An 18,310-nucleotide genomic window follows, 5' to 3' on the forward strand; every position below is an offset into this window, starting at 1 on the left:
ACTAGCCGTGTGACCTTGGGCAAGTCACTTAAGCCCCATTGCCCCGCAAAAAAAAAAAAGAATTAAAAAAAAATAAAAAAGAATAAGCCTGTTTCACTCTGGTCGTTTAAAGATGTAGCCAGTTCCAACTAAACAGCCAATGGAAGAGGCTGCTTCCACTTACATGGTAGGAGAATGCAAAATGTCTTCCCATACAAACAGGTTGTTGGCATCTTCCACATGGGTACCTCCATTTTAAGTTATCTGGGTATGCACTAAAGCCTGGTTATATTTCATTAAGGGGTCAGGAATTTGGGAGTATTAATGTTTAAACTGGCCAGCTAAACTCAAGGATGAACACACCTTGAAAAGTAAGGGAGATAAGCCCATTAGGCATGTCTGCTGCCTGGTCAGTGCCAAGGAGACAGAGAGAGCTCCAGAAATCAGAACACCCACCCTTCACCCAACTTATCCCAACCCACCCCCAACAAGGGACATTCCACTCTCAGATGATCACCCCCATCTACCATCTATAAAAGCTATGACCTTTCTCCTTATCAAGGACATAGGTATCTCAGAGACTGTCTCTGAACCACCTCCCCTTGAAGTCCTTGGACTTTTGGTTCCTTTTCTCTAGTGCCTAAATAAAAGATTATTTTATTCCAATTGGATTTGTGTGCGAGAGGGTATAATTCTTTAAAGAGGAATACCTAAGGACCCCTACCATCCATTTCCCCCATGACATAATTTTGGCACCCAATTCGGGGCATGGGAAATTCCTCCTTCCTCTTGCCACACAAAACCAAGAGATAAGAGGTAAGAACTTCCTTTTTGCTTTATTCTCTCTCTCTCCCTTGCTCTCTTGCTCTTCCCCCCCCCCCCCACCTCTTGCCTGAAGCATAGAGAGGTAGGGCCAGTCAGCTTTTGCACATGACGGCAACAGGCAGCCCAGGTCTCCCTCCCTCACCAAAAAGCTTAGCCAAACATCCAAACCATGCTTGGACCTGATGACTCTGGGTAAAGGCTGACTTCTCGACACAGTGCCAAGGTAAGAACTCCCTTTCGTTTATTCTCTCTCATGCCTGACTCTTATCTCTTGCCTGCATCACAGAGGGAAAGGTGTGTGTGTGGGGGGGATCAGCTTTCCACAATATGGCAATGGCACAGTCAGCTCTGTGTCTCCCTCACTAATGAAAGCTTGGTCTGATTACTCAAGGGTTACAATCTATGCAAAAAAACTAGCTGATCCAAACCTCAGTATTTCTTAGTCAATGGGGGAGATGTTACAGGGACAATTCTTCAATTCCTCCCTTATATGGATACAGCTCAGAAGCAAACCTAATTGTGACCAGCTAGAAAAAATAATAACAAAATTCATCTGGAAAAACAAAAAGTCAAGAATATCAAGGGAAATAATGAAAAAAATGCACAGGAAGGTGGGCTAGCTGTACCAAATCTGAAGCTTTACTATAAAGTGGCAGTCATCAAAACTATCTGGTACTGGCAAAGAAATAGAGTGGAGGATCAATGGAATAGGCTAGGCACAGGAGACACAGTAGTAAATAACATTAGTAATGTACTGTTTGATAAACCCAAAGACTCCAGCTTCTGAGATAGGAACTCAGTATTTGACAAAAACTGCTGGGAAAACTGGAAGATAGTATGGCAGAAATTAGGCATAGGCCAACATCTTACACCTTATACTAAAATAAGGTCAAAATGAGTACATGATTTAGATATAAGAGGTGATACCATAGGTAAATTAGGAGAGGAAGGAATAGTCTACCATTCAGATCTTTGGAAAGGAGAACAGTTTATGACCAAACAAGAGATAGAGAATATTATGAAATGCAAAATGGATTATTTTGATTACATTGAATTAAAAAGTTTTTGTACAAACAGAAGCAATGCATCCAAAATTAGAAGGGAGGCAGAAAGCTGGGAAACAATTTTTATGGCCAGTACTCCTGATAAACGTCTCATTTCTAATATATATAGGGAACTAAATCAAATTTATAAGAATCCAAGTCATCCCCCAATTGAGAAATGGTCAAAGGATATGAACAGGCAGTTTTCTGATGAAAAAATCAAAGCTATCTATTCCCATATGAAAAAATGCTCTAAATCACCATTGATTAGACAGATGCCAAAAAAAAAAAATTGACTAGGTATGTAGACAAAGTACTGTGGATTTCTGTAGTATGTTTACATTTCAGTTTTATACTTGCCACCCACATGTTTGGTAACTTCACTAGCAGATTTAAATCCCCAATCTAGTCAAACTTTATATCAACTTTTCTAGGAAGCCAGGTCTAAAAGAATAGTTATTGGCCTTAAGAGAGAGAGAGAGACAGACAGACAGACAGACTAGGGGCTTCCTATCTCACCTAGTCTGGAAGTTCAAAGGTTCATGCCTGGTCCCTCTCTGGTTGACCTGGGATCCTTGAGCTTCTCAGTTTCCAACTTAGTCCAGATCATCCCTCTTTAGCCATCGTGGTGGCTTTGTGGTGACATAGGGCTTAGGACAGGACAGACATATCAAGGAGTAAATGGACTATTAAAAGTTTAAACTGTCCAGTTGGATATTAGGATGAACACACCTAAAAAGTTAGGGGAGGGGCAGCTAGGTAGTTCAGTGGATAAAGCACTGGTCCTGGATTCAGGAGGACCTGAGTTCAAATTTGGCCTCAGACACTTGACACTTACTAGCTGTGTGATCTTGGGCAAGTCACTTAACCCTCATTGCCCCACCAAAAAAAAAAACCCACAAAAAAAAAGGGGGAGATAAAATTCTATAGCAGAAAAATCAGTTAGATGGGGCTTCTACCTGAGCTAGGAGACAGAAAATAACTCCAGAGGACAGAACTATCATTCCAAAAGAAAAACCCTGACTCTCAGGAATGTTACCCCACCCCACTCCTAAAAGGATCTTTCCACCATCTGGTGGTTACCCTATCTATCCTCTATAAAAGCTTTGGTCTGCCTTCTGTTTGAGGTGAAAGATGTCTCCAAGCCATCTCATTCCCTTGAGGCTAAGTCTTCTCTAAGAGACTTGTCTCTTGGTTACTTTCTATAGTGCCCAATAAAAGACCATTTTAATTCTAATTGGACTGTGTTTGAGAGTGTCATTCTTTACAGAATGCCACCTTCTTTCTCCCATGACAGTGGAGTTCACCATATTGATCCTGGACCTAATGCAGACACTGGATTACCCAAGTCCAGAGCAGTTCAGAACTCTATAGCTCAAGAGATCCATCCATGAGCCTCAGCCTCCCAGGTAGCAAGGATTGCAAACTAGCAAATGGCCAATTTTCTAGTTTTCAGAGGGCAGCAATGAACATATGATAAAATGGTGACTGATTTTTAAATTTATCTTCTTGAAAACACTTTCACAGTCCCTCTTCTACCCACAGTCAACTTTGTTGATTTTCTGAAAATTCATTTCCAGGTTAGCTATTCAAATTCATTGTTATAGTTTAAAATTTTTTTCAATCCAGAAAAAAAATTGACAAAATTCTCATTCACAATTACATTACTATATTTATATAGTATTTATATATTTATATATATTTACTATACTATATTCACAATTACATTTCTATATAGATAATGAAAAGAATAACTTACAAATGAAATTCTGTGAAATGTTTTTCTTAACAGATTTATTTTCTGCTGGTCAACTGGTTGATCAGCTCCTGTAAAGTATACTTATTTTATAGCTTAAACAATTTATAGTTCAATTTAGATTAGTTCTAACTAATGTCAATACATAATCACTATAATAGAAATTGTGCCTTAAATTTCTTTACATATTTCTTGGGGTCTAAAACAATGATTTGCACAGTATAGGCTCTCAGTATATATTTGTTGATTTACTTTAATCACAATTTACCATATCTGGCCAAATTGGAAAAGTCCAGTGGAGTTTCCATTACCTGGAACATCAATAGGAGAGGGAAGTGATGAAGTGGAAACTTTCTCTCTGTCTGTCTGTCTCTCAGTTTCTGATTCTGGTGCTAAGTAGGCACCTACAAACCTTTTTTTTTTCTTCTGGGCAATGAGGGTTAAGTTACTTGCCCAGGGTCACACAGCTAGTAAGTGTCAAGTGTCTGAGATCAAATTTGAACTCAGGTCCTCCTGAATCCAGGGCCGGTGCTTTATCCACTGTACCACCTAGTTGCCCCCATTGACAAAACTTATAAAGTTGCATAAAATATGAATACCTTATCAAGAAAACTTTCACTGTGATCTAGTGTCTTCACTTTTAAATGTTTGAGTATGATAGGACAAATACAGTGTTGCTGCCCCCTTTACTAGAAATATTCTGCCTAATGCTAACCTTTCTTTCTTATTCTAGCAGTTTGAAGCAATCAAGTAGAATTTTTTTCCTTCCATTTAAAATAGATAATTCTTATTACATACTCAAAAAAACCCTTTGTCTTTAAGATTCTGGGCAGCTGGGGAAAAAAAGGAATGTTTTTCATTATGAAGTCATATAAATATTCTGATGATCTAGTCTAGAGAAATTACCTATAGGGAAATTCTAAGGGATGGAATAAGCTTTCTGGCCATAAGAATAAAAAATTGTATTTTCATTTCTAATAAACTTATTAATTTTTTTGAACGTATATGATATCCATTTTGGAATGGAAAGGGGACATAAAGTATTGATGCAATCAATAAATTTGATTTTGGAAGAGTGGACTTGGATGATTTCAAACAAAGGAGAGACAAACTTCCATTACCTAAAATGTTATAGAGGAAGTTGAGCCAAATGGGGTGAGAAATTTTCAAAAATATCTAATTGCATTGAGAGATGAAATTCTGAAAACAAACAAAAATAGTTTTGATGAGGTAGAAAAGTTGAGCTGTCTAAATAGACTCATATGGATGCATAAGGATTTGACCAGCTAAAATTTTTAAATGACATGTACAGTTGATAGAATAAAGGAAAACTAAGGATGGTTACAAAAGAATGGCATGGCCCAATAGGGATGGTGTAAGGAACTTTAAAGCTGTAATGATTGGAATGATGCCACCTACTGGAGACTTGCTGTGGGAAAGCTCCGCCATGAGGAAAATGCCTCAGAGGGCAAGGCCATGTGGCTTTTCCTTGGCATCAGGAAATGACGGTTGCCCATGGGTGCTGTCTATCAAGGCTACCAGCCAATCAACTTGAGGAGCCTCCTATTTTCTGGGAGGAGACAGGAAGGAGGAAAGAGAGCCTTCGTGGAGAGCTCTCGCTTTTTTGGGTTCGTGACTTGATGGTGGTGGTGGCGGCAGAGGACTTCACAGGAAATTTGAGGAAAGATAGGAATGCCAGGCTGTTGGAATTCTGTTCTCAATCTTTTTCTTTCTATTCTCCAATAAACCCTTAAAAACCTAAACTTGTTTTATCAGTGATTTTAGTCAGTTTCCCCCAAAACTGGGGGAACAGATTAGAATCTTAAATTACACAAAGCTCACAATAGACCACAATTGGTGGTGAACTCTAAGGATAATAAAAAGAACTTTTTAGTTCTGTTGGGGGGTAAAATGAAATTCAAAGAAGGAAAATGTCTGTATCTCAGAGTGGATGAGTCAATGACAATGGGGACAAGAAGAACTATTCAGATATTTTCCTTCTGTTTTCTGTAGAAAAGAGAAATATCTTCAGATTGGGGAGAAGAGAACAAAAAATGGTTAACAGGGAATTGAAACTCAAGATAAGTGAGATGGCAGGAAAGCACTTCTTTGAGTTAAGGTCACTACATCCTAAGGTTCTGAAAGAACTGGGGGATATGATTGCTGAACCATTTTCCGTGATCTTTGAAAAATCTTGGATAGGCTGAGACAATTCCAAAAGATTCATGGTGGAAAGTGCTCTCCACATCCAGAAAAAGAGATATGGAGTATGAATGCAGATCAAAGCATACTATTTTCACTTTATTTGTTGTTATTTTTTCTTTCTTGTGGTTTTTCCCTTTTGTTTTTATTCTTCTTTTACAACATGACTAATATGTAAATATGTATAACACGATTGTACATATATAATCTATATCTGCTTGCTGTCTTGGGGGTGGAAAAAGCAGGGGAGAAAAATTTGGAATTCAAAATTTTACAAAAATGAATGTTGAAAACAATCTTTATATGTAATTGGAAAATAAAATAAAATACTATAAAAAAAATCTTGGATAGGAAGAGTAGTGCTATAACACTAGATACGGACAAATATCCCAATTTTCAAAAAAGAGAAGAATTTGTAGACCTTATTACTAGAGAGAGAACAGTGACCTTGATTTTGATTACTCACCAAAAAAATCATTAATGATATTTTAATTTTAATTAAATTTAAATTTAATTTAATTTAATTTTTTTTTTGGTGAGGCAATTGGGGTTAAGTGACTTGCCTAGAGTCACAAAGCTAGTAAGTGTTAAGTGTCTGAGGCTGGATTTGAACTCAGGTCCTCCTGACTCCAGGACCGGTGCTCTATCCACTGTGCCACTTAGCTGCCCCTAATGATATTTTTAATGTTTTATTGACATCTTTTGTTTTTATATTGTCTTCATTTCCAAATCTATCCAACCCTAACCCAAAGAGGCATACCTTATAACAAATAATTTTAAAAAGAGAGGGAGAGCGGCAGCCAGGTGGCGCAGTGGAGAAAAGCACCGGCCCTGGGTTCAGGAGTACCTGAGTTCAAATCCAGCCTCAGACACTTGACACTTACTAGCTGTGTGACCCTGGGCAAGTCCCTTAACCCCCATTGCCCTGCAAAAAAAAAAAGAGAGAGGGAGAGCAAACAATTCAGCAAAACTAGCCAACACAGTGGAATCCGACAGCATATGTAGTAGTACAATATCATATATCACCACTGCAAAAAGGAAGGCATATGCATTTTCAAGAATATATTATTAAAGAAGAGGCTTATGGTCAATTAGAAAAAGACATGGTGATCATTCCTTGAGTAGCTTGAGTAGCATTCATTTATAAGCAGGTTTGTTAGATCAGAGGACTACCAGAGATCTAGCTTAATCTAGATTTCAAGAAAGCATTTTACAAAGTCTCTTCTTATGAATTAAATGGATCAATGTGGGCTAGATTGGATTCTTTGAATAATTGGACTCTTAAGAGTAGTCTAACAATTCTATCTATATCAACCTGAAGGGAAGCCTATAGTAGAATAATCTGGGGATCTTATCCTTAACTTTGTATTTAACATTTTTTTCATCAGTTATTTAGATGAAGGTATCAATACTTAACAGATTTGTCAGTGCTATTGGCAGAGCTATGAATTGGTCCAGTTATTCTGGGAAACAATTTCAAACTATATCCCTAAAGTCATTACCCATTGTGTATTCCTTGACCCAGCAATATCACTATTAGGGCAATATTGTAAGGAGATTAAAGAAAGAAGAAAAGGACTCAAAAGAGCAGTTCTATTTGTAGTGGGAAAGAACTGGAAAATAAGTGTACTCATTAATCAGGGAACAGATGAACAAATTATGAAATTGTGTGTGTGAGTGTGTCACAAGAGGGCTGAGGCAATCCTATACATGGAAAGGATCAGGAAATCTGCATGCAGAAAAGCACAATAAAGTGTAACGGAAGAACTCTGCTTCCCCAAATGGAGCATATACAGATCTAAATGTACTGATCTGACACCAACCTGATGAGGAAATGGATTGTTAATTGACAGTGTACCTAATGCTTGAGTACATTCAAAAGGCACTAGTAAGGCAAGTTCGGTCACTAGGTTCAGGGTCTTCCCGGCCTGCCTGACGTTGGATAAAGAAAACAAGCTGCTGGCAGATTGGGGAGGGGCCATCAGCCCTGCTTCACCTGGAGCTTGCATGAGGCTGGTACTTCTATCTCTCTTGTATCTATTCTTTCCTGCTTTTAAGTGAAGAAGATTAAAGATGGCTATGACCTTGTGATTTTTTTGGTGAGGCAATTGGGGTTAAGCGACTTGCCCAGGGTCACACAGCTAGTAAGTATTAAGTGTCTGAGGCCGGATTTGAACTCAGGTACTCCTGAATCCAGGGCCAGTGCTCTATCCACTGTGCCACCTAGTTGCCCCTGCAAAAAAAGATCTTAACAGATTATAACATATAATGAGATGAAAGTAATTTGGATAAATGTAAAAATCCTACAAACCTCGATAAACAAACCAACTACAAAAACACAGAATAGAGTTGTTGGGTCTAGAAAAACAATTCACTTGAAAAAAATTTGAAAAAGATCTGGGAGTTTTAGCAGGCTACAAGTTCCATGAATCTGTAGTGTGAAATGGCAATCACATGATCATAAATCTTGACTATGGACAGGACCTCAGAGGTTATCTAGTCCAATCTCATTTTACAGATGAAGAAACTGTGGGCCAGGGAAGTTGTGACTTCCTCCTAGTAACCCAGATATTGTCAGAGATCCCTATTCTTTTTTTTGGAGGTGTAGGGGGTGGAGCAATGAGTGTTAAGTGACTTGCCCAGGGTCAAACAGCTAGTAAGTGTCAAGTATCTGAGTCTGGATTTGAACTCAGGTCCTCTTGAATCCAGGTCCAGTGTTTTATACAACAGAGATCCCTAATTCTTTTTTCTTCTCTATACTACTACACTTGGTGGTCTCATTAGCTCCCATGGATTTATTTACTTTCTCTAAGGGGATGATTCTCAAATCTACCTATCCTGTCCCACACTCGGCTGACATCCAATCTCAAATCTCCAATTGCCTTTCAGATATCTTAAATTGGGTGTCCTGTAGACATCTTAAACAATATGTGCAAAACATGTTTTTCCCCCCTAAGTCCTTCCCACCTCACATATCAGGAAGACTGGAGATAGTTCTCATGCGGTAGGAGACATTGGCCTTTTTTTTTTTTTGGTGAGGCAATTGGGGTTAAGTGACTTGCCCAGGGTCACACAGCCAGTAAGTGTTAAGTGTCTGAGGCCAGATGTGAAATCAGGTCCTCCTGACTCCAGGGCCGGTGCTCTATCCACTGCGCCACCTAGCTGCTCCGACACCTTGGCCTTTTTAAACTAAGGTCTTTCTCAGGTGGCAATGTCCATTCAGTGACTGAGTCTAGGTAAGAAAAGAGGCAAAGAGTGTTGAAGGAAGGATGGAAGGGAGAGGGAGAAGGAGAGGGAGCTGCATTGCCCAATTGGACCTTGCCAGTTGGGTCCCCAGTGGGGCAGCTCTTACTCATTGGACCCAAATGGTGGCTCTGGAGGAGAGAGTGAGGTTGGTGACTTTGCACAGCCCTCCCTCACTTAAATCCAATTCACTGCAAGTCATGACATCAGATTTAGTCTCCCCTCCCCTCCCCCATGTCATGGTCCTCTTAGACATCAAAGGACAAACAACAACAGCCCCACCTCTTACCTTCCCTGTTACTGTGGAGGGAGGACCATCTTTCCAGTCCCTCAGGCTCATCACAACCTTGGAGTCATCCTGAATTCCTCACTATCTCTCAGCCCCTGTGTTCAATTTGTTGCCAAGGCCTGTCAATTTCACCTTTGCAACATCTCTCACATATGTTCCTTTCTCTTCTCTGACACTGTTACCACTCCATTGCAAGCCCTCATCACTTCATACCTAAACTATTACAATATCCTGCTGGTGGGTTGGCTTGCCTCGTCATCCCTCCACTCCAGTCTATCCTCCATTCAGCCACTAAGTGATTTTCTAAAAGCACAGACCCAATCCTGTCACACACACTCACTCACTAAACTCCACTGTCTCCCTTTTGCCTCCAGGAGCAAATACACTATTTTCTGTTTGACCATTCAAAGCCCTTTATAACCCAGCCCCCCTCCTACCTTTCCTGTCTTCCTACACCTCAGGCCCTAAGAGACATTCTTCCATCCAGTGACACTTCTAACCTGTTTCCAGGCTAAGATATTATAATGTCTCAGGCCTTCTTTCTCGAGGTCCCCCATGTTTGGAAGGCTCTCCCTTCCTCACGCCAACTATTGACCTCCCTGGTTTCCTGTAAGTCCCAACTAAAATCACACCCTCTATAAGAAGTCTTCTTCAACCCCTCTTAATTCTAGTGCCTTCCCTCTTAATTATTTCTGATTTATGCTGTCTATAGCTTGTTTTGTATATGTTTGCATGTTATCTCCCTCATAAATTGTAAGCTCCTTGAGGCCAGGGCCAGTGCCTGGCACATAGTAGGCACTTAGTAAATGTTTATTGATTGGCTTATTGATAGTAATTACCAGAGGCAGAATTTGAGCCCCAGTCTTCTGATTCCATATTCTCTACCTTAAGTTATTTTAATAGAGGTCAAGCATGAGGAAGGTGACTGTCCCATTGACCCTGGTCAGATCACCTCTATAATACAGACTTCAGTTACTGATACCAGATCATTAATATTGTAATAATATCACTGATATTGTGGATTTCCAGAAAAGGATGTCTAAGATGGCGAGAGCATTGGAGGCCCTGACATATGAAAATTATTTGAAGAAACTATGGATCTTTGGTCTAGAGAATTACAATAAAATAACTAAATCTACATAGTGCTTTAAAGTGTACAATAATATACATTATTTCACTTGAGCCTCACAAGAACCCCATTAGGTATTAGGGGGTATTATTATGTCCATTTTACAAATGAAAAAACTGAAGAGCAGAGAGGTAAAAAAGTTTGCTCATGGTCTCACACTTAAGCAAGGGTCTGAGGCAGGAGAAATGAAGACCTGAACACCAGAAAAGAGAGAGGACAGGTCCTCAATATTATTGTCTTTTGCATTTGAAAGGCTGACATACAGAGAGGTTTTACATTCATTCTTCTTGGTCCCAGAAGTCAGACCTAGAAGTAATGTGTATTGCAGAGAGGGAGAATTTTAAATTCAAGATAAAGAAAACTTTCTAACAGTTTGAGCTTTCCAAAAGTGGAAAATAACCTCAGAAGGCAGAGAGTTCTTTATCATTAGAGATTTTCTAGTAGAGCCTGGATGATTGATCACCTGTCAGATATGTTGGAGACAATGTTGAGGGTACCCTTGTTTAGGGAGTAGTTGGAGCAGATGACCTGTGATCTTCCTTTCCACTTTGTAGTTTGTTGTTGTTGTTGTTTTTAATTTTATAAAGTGGCAGCACTCTTTAGATAATTAAAGGCACATATCAGTTATTATGTGTTCAGGGTATGGTATAGGTGACCATGGAGGGAGGAATGGAAGGAAGTCTTTTCAAGTTACAGACACAATGAGGTAGCTGGGTGGTACAGTGGAGAAAGCACCAGCCTTGGATTCAGGAGGACCTGCATTCAAATCTGACCTCAGATACTTGACACTAGCTGTGTGACCCTGGGCAAGTCACTTAACCCTCATTGCTCTGCAAAACAAAAAAGAGAGAGAGAGAACAAAAAATCTTAATTTAATAAAAATCAAGGAGCTAAAGTTGAAGAGTAATACATATCTGTTTCCTAAATTGGATGGGAAATGGTTCCAGACTATTGGTAGACACAGGACACAGGCTGAGTCCCAGAAAGGTGGTAAAAGGTTTAAAAGTTTTGTTTTTGTTTCTAGGCTCAGTTTTTTAGTTTTATTTTTTCAATCTCAATAGTATTTTATTTTTTCCACTTCCAAGTAAAGATAGTTTTCAACATTCGTTTTTATAAGATTTCGAGTTCCAAATTTTTCTCCCTTCCTCCCCCTTCCCTGCCCCCTCCCCAAGACGCCAAGCAATCTGATATAGGTTATATATGTGCAATCACATTAAACATATTTCCACATGAGTCATATTCTGAAAAGGTTTAAAAGTTAACAGAATATTCGTGGGATAAGCAGCCCAGTCCTACTCTAGTCAGAAAAATATGTATTCATCAAATCTTTTCATCTTGCTTTCAAATCCTCTTCAATGTAAACAATACTCAATCTTTGTTATCGGTATTATTTATTTATCCATTTTAGTGGCAATAATAACATAACAATAGTAATAATAATAGGTAGTGTTCTGTAACCTTTGGGATTCTGGACTAAAGTCGGGATAAAGAGACTCAGAGGTCGGAAACCTAGTCTTGCCGGAGACAGTGTGCAAAACCACACCCACTAAGAGGCCCAAGGAGAACTGGGGCTTTCTCCTTGGTGGCGGCGGCGGCCTCTGGGCCCGTAAGCAGCAAACCCAAGCTCAGCCCATAGCACGCGACCCTCCGGCTTGGGCTTCTCCGGTCTAAGCGCTCCCCTCCTGGCCTCGCGACCTCACACCTGGACGGTCCCCGGCCCAGCCCGGACCGTGTCCTAGTCCTCCCAGGGTTCATTTGCATAGGGGCGCGCGCGACTTCGGCCAGGGAGGCGGCGCGCGCGCACCCTGACAGCTCTACTCGCTGGCTCGTTCACTCGCTCGCTCCCGGCTTCGAGCACAGCATGGCGGTCAAGGTGACTCCAACTATCTGCTGCTGCTTATGGCATAGGAGACGTTACCGGGGCTTTTTTTTTTTTAAATTTCTTCTCTTTTCGCATTTCCTTTTTGCTTCGCTCTCCGATAAACGCATTTCTGGTCTCCAGCTCCTGGGTCGCGGGGACAAGCTGTGCATGGGTTGGGAGGAGAAGATGCCTGCCTGGGGGAGGGGAGGAGGAGGGACAGGGAGTTTGAGGGTCTTGTGTGGACCATGAATCCGGTTCGGGCACTCTGCCAAGGGGGTGGATTCGGGGGCATACACCCGTGAGCCTGGGATTGTATTGTGGCGGAAAGAGGGTGGGAGGAAGTTGCTTGTCAGCCCAAGGGCGGGGGGGGGGGGGGGGGAGAGTTGCAGTGGGGGAGGGGAATGGATATTTTGTGATTAGGAGCCTCAGAGCTTTAATCAGGGGCCTTAGTGCGGTAATCGGGGGCCAATGTGGGTATTAGCAATGCCGGTTGCAGTTGAGAGCTTTTGAGAATGTTGCAACAGTCTTAATTGGAAGTAGAAAGAAGACTTCATTTTCTATTTCATTTCACCGGCATCATGTTTTAAGCAAGATCGTTTTCCATTTGGAAGGCTACTAGGCCATGAGTTTAACTTGGGCATTTTGACTTCCCCGTTGCTGACCCCTTCCTGGCCTCTTGGTGTGGAGGTGGGCGTTTGCTACTGTGTTGCTAGCAGAACGGGAAAAAATTAACTACTTAATCTTGGTGCCTTCCTTTTCTGTTACAGAAGCACTGTGTATTCAATTTGCAGTTTCCTCCAGTTTTTCACACTACTAGCTATCTCTCTGCCCTTCAGGTCGCAGCCATCCCATGTGACAGCTGTAATCAGCAGCTGGTGTCTTTTTATTTTGTTTCGAATTTAAACTAAATACACTTATTAAGGAGATAAGCGCATCGATTATCTGGAAGTGAACTCTAATCTGCTTAGATTGTAGTAAATTTTTCTAGTGAAGCATTAACCAGCTTTTCTCTCTCTTTTTTTGGCCTTACAGGTGCAGACAACCAAGCGAGGTGATCCTCATGAGTTAAGAAACATATTCCTGCAGGTAAACTTGTTTATGCATCATAGTTTTAATTGAGATTCACTTGGAGTCATGGTTAGGTCTAAACTTTCAAAAATGGCCTATTATTTTTTCAAAACAAAGTCGAACAATACATTCTATGGTTCTGCTTCTCAGACATAGTAGAAAAATTTCATTAAACTTTTCCTACAATTATTTTTCAGAGATGTATATACAGAGAACTATGGGAAGGATAGTAAAAGAATTTCCAGTTTTCCTCAAGAAACTACCACTTAAAATGTTATAGAATTTGCTTGTGTTCATTCTCTTAAAAGAATAATAGGTTATAGTACCTGAAATTCCTTTTCCCTTGGAAATTTGTGTAGTTTTCTTGATCACTAAGTAATCCTTACCTTAATCTATAAATAAGAAATGCAGCTTGTTACTAAGATGTTAGCTTGTAACCCTTTTTTGTTTACTCTGAGTTCATTGGTATTTGACTATGCTTTTAAAAACAATCTGTTATTGTTATCTGTGTATCAAAATGTGCCTTTGTAGAATTCTTTAAAAGATATCCCACAACGTATAGCAAACTTCAAGTCTGCTCAGACTTCAGGACTAATGACCTTGGCTCTGACCTTTTTTTTCCCTTCACTCGTTGTATATGTGTGTGTTTGTTTTGTATTTCTTTCCTTTCTTATGTTTTAGAAGTTCTATGTACAGGAAGGTGTTCTTTAGAAATAGAACTAAAAGTGAGAGAAGCCAAGTTTTTATTTTATTGTAAAGTCTTCTGTTTTCCTTTTCAATTTTGTATCCTCAGCATTTAGCACGTGCCTACCTGAGTAGACATTTGTTTAAAGCTTGGTGAATGGCTATTAAATGTTGTCAGAGCTTTCTTTAAGTTGTTCAGATCTCTAGGCATAGTGGTGGAAGTCAAGAAACTGGAGTTCTTGTCCCAGCTTTTACCTACTCTGACCTTAGGCAAGACACTTAAACTTTCTGTTTGTCAGTAAAATGAAGTGGTCCCTTTAAGTCCTGTAGATATGTGATAATTTAGAAACAGTAATAGCTTCATATATATATCTTCTAGTTAGAAGATGTGACTTTAAAAAATTGGAGACATGGTTTGCTTATTAAATGTAAGTGTATATGTATTAAAATTGAGATTTGATAAACAGATCCAGATTGAATACACAAGGTTATTCTGCCTAGGTTTTAGAAACATCTCATAATAGATGTAACTTCCAGCTAATAGTAATAATGTCAGCCAATGCAACTGAAATGTTAGACTTTATTTCTGATTTTAAAATCTTAGTTCATATAAATATTCTTAAAACTAATAAACATCTTCTAGCCATTGACAGTTGGTCATACCATTATCTTCATTTGCTGGGTGAAATTACCAGATGTATTTTATAGACTTTCATTTATCTGAGAAATCAACTGAATTCTTTCTAATTAATAGGGACTCCCCCCCTCCCCCATGTAACTTTTACCAACATTAAATTGAATATCTTAGATACAATATTCTGGCACCTTAATATCCTTTCAGGTGGCACAGTGGATAGAGTGCCTGGCCTAGAATCAGGAAGACTTCTCTTCCTGGGTTCAAATCTGGCCATTTACTAGCTGTGTGACTTTGGGCAAGTCACTTAACCCTGTTTGCCTCCATTTCCTCATCTATAAAATGAGCTGGCAAAGGAAATGGCAAACCACTTGAGTATCTTTGCCAAGAAAACCCCAAATGGGGTAATGAGAGTCAGACCCAACTGAACAATATAATCTCAATATAAAATATCTTTTCAGGTTAAAACTTTATAGTAGACAAATTGCTGATTTGCACTTGTGAAGGAAGGACATTCTCCACACTGATAAAATCTCATATCTGGACACTCTTTTCCTCCCCCATACCAAACAGTAGTGAGTCAGGTGGAATTCATTAGTGAACTTCTTTTGAGCACTTACTGTTGGCTAAAACATTCCTAGAGGCCTGACTCTCTGACTACAAGGAGATTATAACACAGGAAATTTCAGAATATTTACTTGAACTACCTTGAGGACAATTACAAAGTATCATGTCAATAAGTGAAAAATAAAAATACATGCTCAGTGTGTTATTTTGTATCCTTTTTGCACCTAAAGATGAATCAGAGTGGGGTAGGACAGGATGTGGTGAGAATCAAATCATGGAATCACGTGTTTTGAGCTGGAAAGATCATTCAAGGTCATCTAGTCCAATTCTTTATTTTACTGTAAAGTAAACCAAGGTCCAGGGAGGTTAAATAACTTGCTTAGTCACAGGGAGTAAGTTACAGGAACTGAACGTAGGTCCTAAAACTCTATATGTAGAATTCTTTCTACCATAGGCTGTAAGTTTTTAACCACATCTTGAGGGACTGTAGTTGTGTGCAGGCCAAGAGGAAGAGTGTTACCAAGAACAAAGGCAGAGTTGAATGGAGAGGATAACAGATTGGTTTAGTTAGAGGACAACAGCCATGTTGTGGAATGCTGACAGATAAGGTTAGAAAGGTATGGGATGGAGGATTGTTGGCAAAATACAAAGGTGATTCTTGTTACAAAGCTATTAGAACAAACCCTGATATCAAAGGATTTAACATAAACCAACAGTGTTGCACTGTGTAGTAGTCTTGAATACTAGGCAAAGGACTTTGTATATGAAAAAGCAAAGATCAATTGTAGGTTCTTAAATAAGAGGTAAAGAAAATGGGGTTTATAGAAGGCTGTCCATAACAACAGCTGTGTATATGATGGATGAAAGTGGGAAGAACTTGGTGGGAAGAAGGATGACCACCTACCAGACTCTCCATTACAATAATTCAGGTAGGAGGCAACACAAATCTGGAAGAGGTCTGTCTGTAGAAATGGAAAGAGAGGGATAAATCCAGAGGCATTGTAAAGTTTCTTGTCTAAAGGGCCCTAGGCATTCTTAGGGCATAAGTTCCCTCTACCTATAGCAGAATGCACACAGGCCTAGTAGGAATGACTGACTGATTTGCTGTGTGAACTTGGGCAAATCTGGAAATTGGAAATTTGAGGCTCAGTTTCCTTATCTTATAAAAGGAGAATAGACTATATGATTTGTAAGGTACCTAACAATTTTAACATTCTTAAAATTTATGGAACTTAGTGCCTGGATTGATAGTGAGGAGGCACTAGATGAAAAAGAGGGAAAGAAGTAGAAAAATAACAATAAAGTTTAATGAAGGGCTTTTGGGAAGTCTGAAAGGACCTGAGGCAGTCCTGAAGCAGCCATATGGTATGGAAAGAACATTGGCTCTAAAGTGAAAAGATCTGGTTTGAGTATCCAGTTGCTACTGATGAGCAGTTTGACCTTGGATGAGTCACTTCACCTCTAGTATCTTCATTTCCTTCATTTATAAACCATATTGCCTACTTCTTGGGATTGTCAATAGAAGAGCACTTTATAAACCTCATAGTACCACTGTCATTATCATTATTAATTTCTTTTTAATATTTCAAGTTTCGGTTGTCAAATGTATTCCTTCAGTCATGGAAACAGGAAACTGGGGAGTGAGGCTGGACATATATATATATATATATATATATATATATATATATATATATATAAGTTTGTGTAGGTGAGAGTTGATCTTATGAAATTGAAGGGAGAGAGTACAGAATGAGAAGATCTGAAGATCAAGAACTGGGGTATAGGTGATTGCTAGAGGTAAAGGGATAAGGCAGAAGAGAATAAGCAGGCCCCATGACATGAAAGCCAAGAATAGGATTTTCAGGAAAAAGGGGAGAATTGAAAGTGTCAAATATGTAGATTATCCTATTATACTGAGTGGTTTGATTTTGAGAGGATTCTTGGTATTGTAGTAGTTTTAGAATCACTTGGGTGACTGTATAGAATAAAGGCTTAATTTTAAATTTTAAAATAATTCTACTGAAAGCTCCTATTTTGACTATTTTACCTAGTTCTGGGTCACATCTACCTAAATTCTTTCAGGGATAAGATGTCATTTTATTTGTGTGGATAAATATTAGTATTTCAAGACGTTGTTGGTGGGATTGTGTAAAATCATTTTCCTAAGAGGCACCTTTGGGGACAGTAGTAAGTACGCTGATGGGAAATCATGAGGTCTGAGTTCCAATCCTGCTTCTGTCACTGAGTAGCAAGTTGTATGACCTTGGGTAAGTCATTTGACCTCTCTGATATTTGGTTTTCTCCTCTGTGGGACTTAATGATGTCTGAGGTCCCTTTCATTCTGGTTGTGAATTGTGATGTAAAATAGCATACCAATATGAAGTAGTATGTGATAATACCTATTCATGTTCATGTGGTGCTCATCACAAAAATTCCATGAGATAGTGAAAGTATTACTTCCCCCATTTTATAGACTAAAAAAAATTGAAGCTCTGAGTGGTAAAATGATGAACAGTAGGACTTGTGAATATGTTGCTGTCAGCACAGATTTGAACCTGGATTTCCTAATACAAAATCATTTCCACTATATCATTCTGCCTTGCTGTATTTCATCAGCTTTTAGCATCTGAAGGGACCAGATTCCCTCCATTCATAAATATCTTTAATGGTAACTGCTGGCATTCCTCATCTCCATTCCCAATCTATCTCCCAGATCTTTGGCCTGAGAGGGCAGTGAATCTACATCTATCCAGGTCACCTGTGCAATAATTTCTAAGCTAATTGTTAAGTTAAATGTAGTGTTGTTATCTGTAAGGTCATTTCTTGGTTTATTGTTTCTTTCTTACCCATAACTCTCACTGACTTGCTTTTGTTCTACTTACAGTATATGGTAGCAAAAATTGGGGCAGGGCTGGGAAGAGTTTGAGGGAAGTTAGGTTGGAAGATAGTAAAAAACTTTAAGACCCTCTTTGATTATTTAAGGATTGTAGTTAGCAAAACTGTGCTGTGTTTATTTGCAAAATTTATCAG

The 18,310-nt window shown here is 39.3% G+C and overlaps 1 protein-coding gene across 1 annotated transcript in view; it reads left to right on the plus strand.

The window, feature by feature from the left end:
- The first annotated feature begins 12,057 nt into the window (after positions 1–12,057).
- Positions 12,058–18,310, plus strand: part of SLC25A12 (solute carrier family 25 member 12) — a 117,435-nt gene continuing 111,182 nt past the window's right edge. Inside the window, exons 1-2 of the mRNA XM_043994392.1 lie at positions 12,058–12,339; positions 13,360–13,413. Of these exons, the coding sequence (XP_043850327.1) occupies positions 12,328–12,339; positions 13,360–13,413 (66 nt within the window). The 5' untranslated portion in view covers positions 12,058–12,327. The remainder of the gene's footprint in view (positions 12,340–13,359; positions 13,414–18,310) is intronic.

This window comes from Dromiciops gliroides, chromosome 3 (genome assembly GCF_019393635.1).
Source record: "Dromiciops gliroides isolate mDroGli1 chromosome 3, mDroGli1.pri, whole genome shotgun sequence".
In the NCBI taxonomy this organism is placed as follows: Eukaryota; Metazoa; Chordata; class Mammalia; order Microbiotheria; family Microbiotheriidae; genus Dromiciops; species Dromiciops gliroides.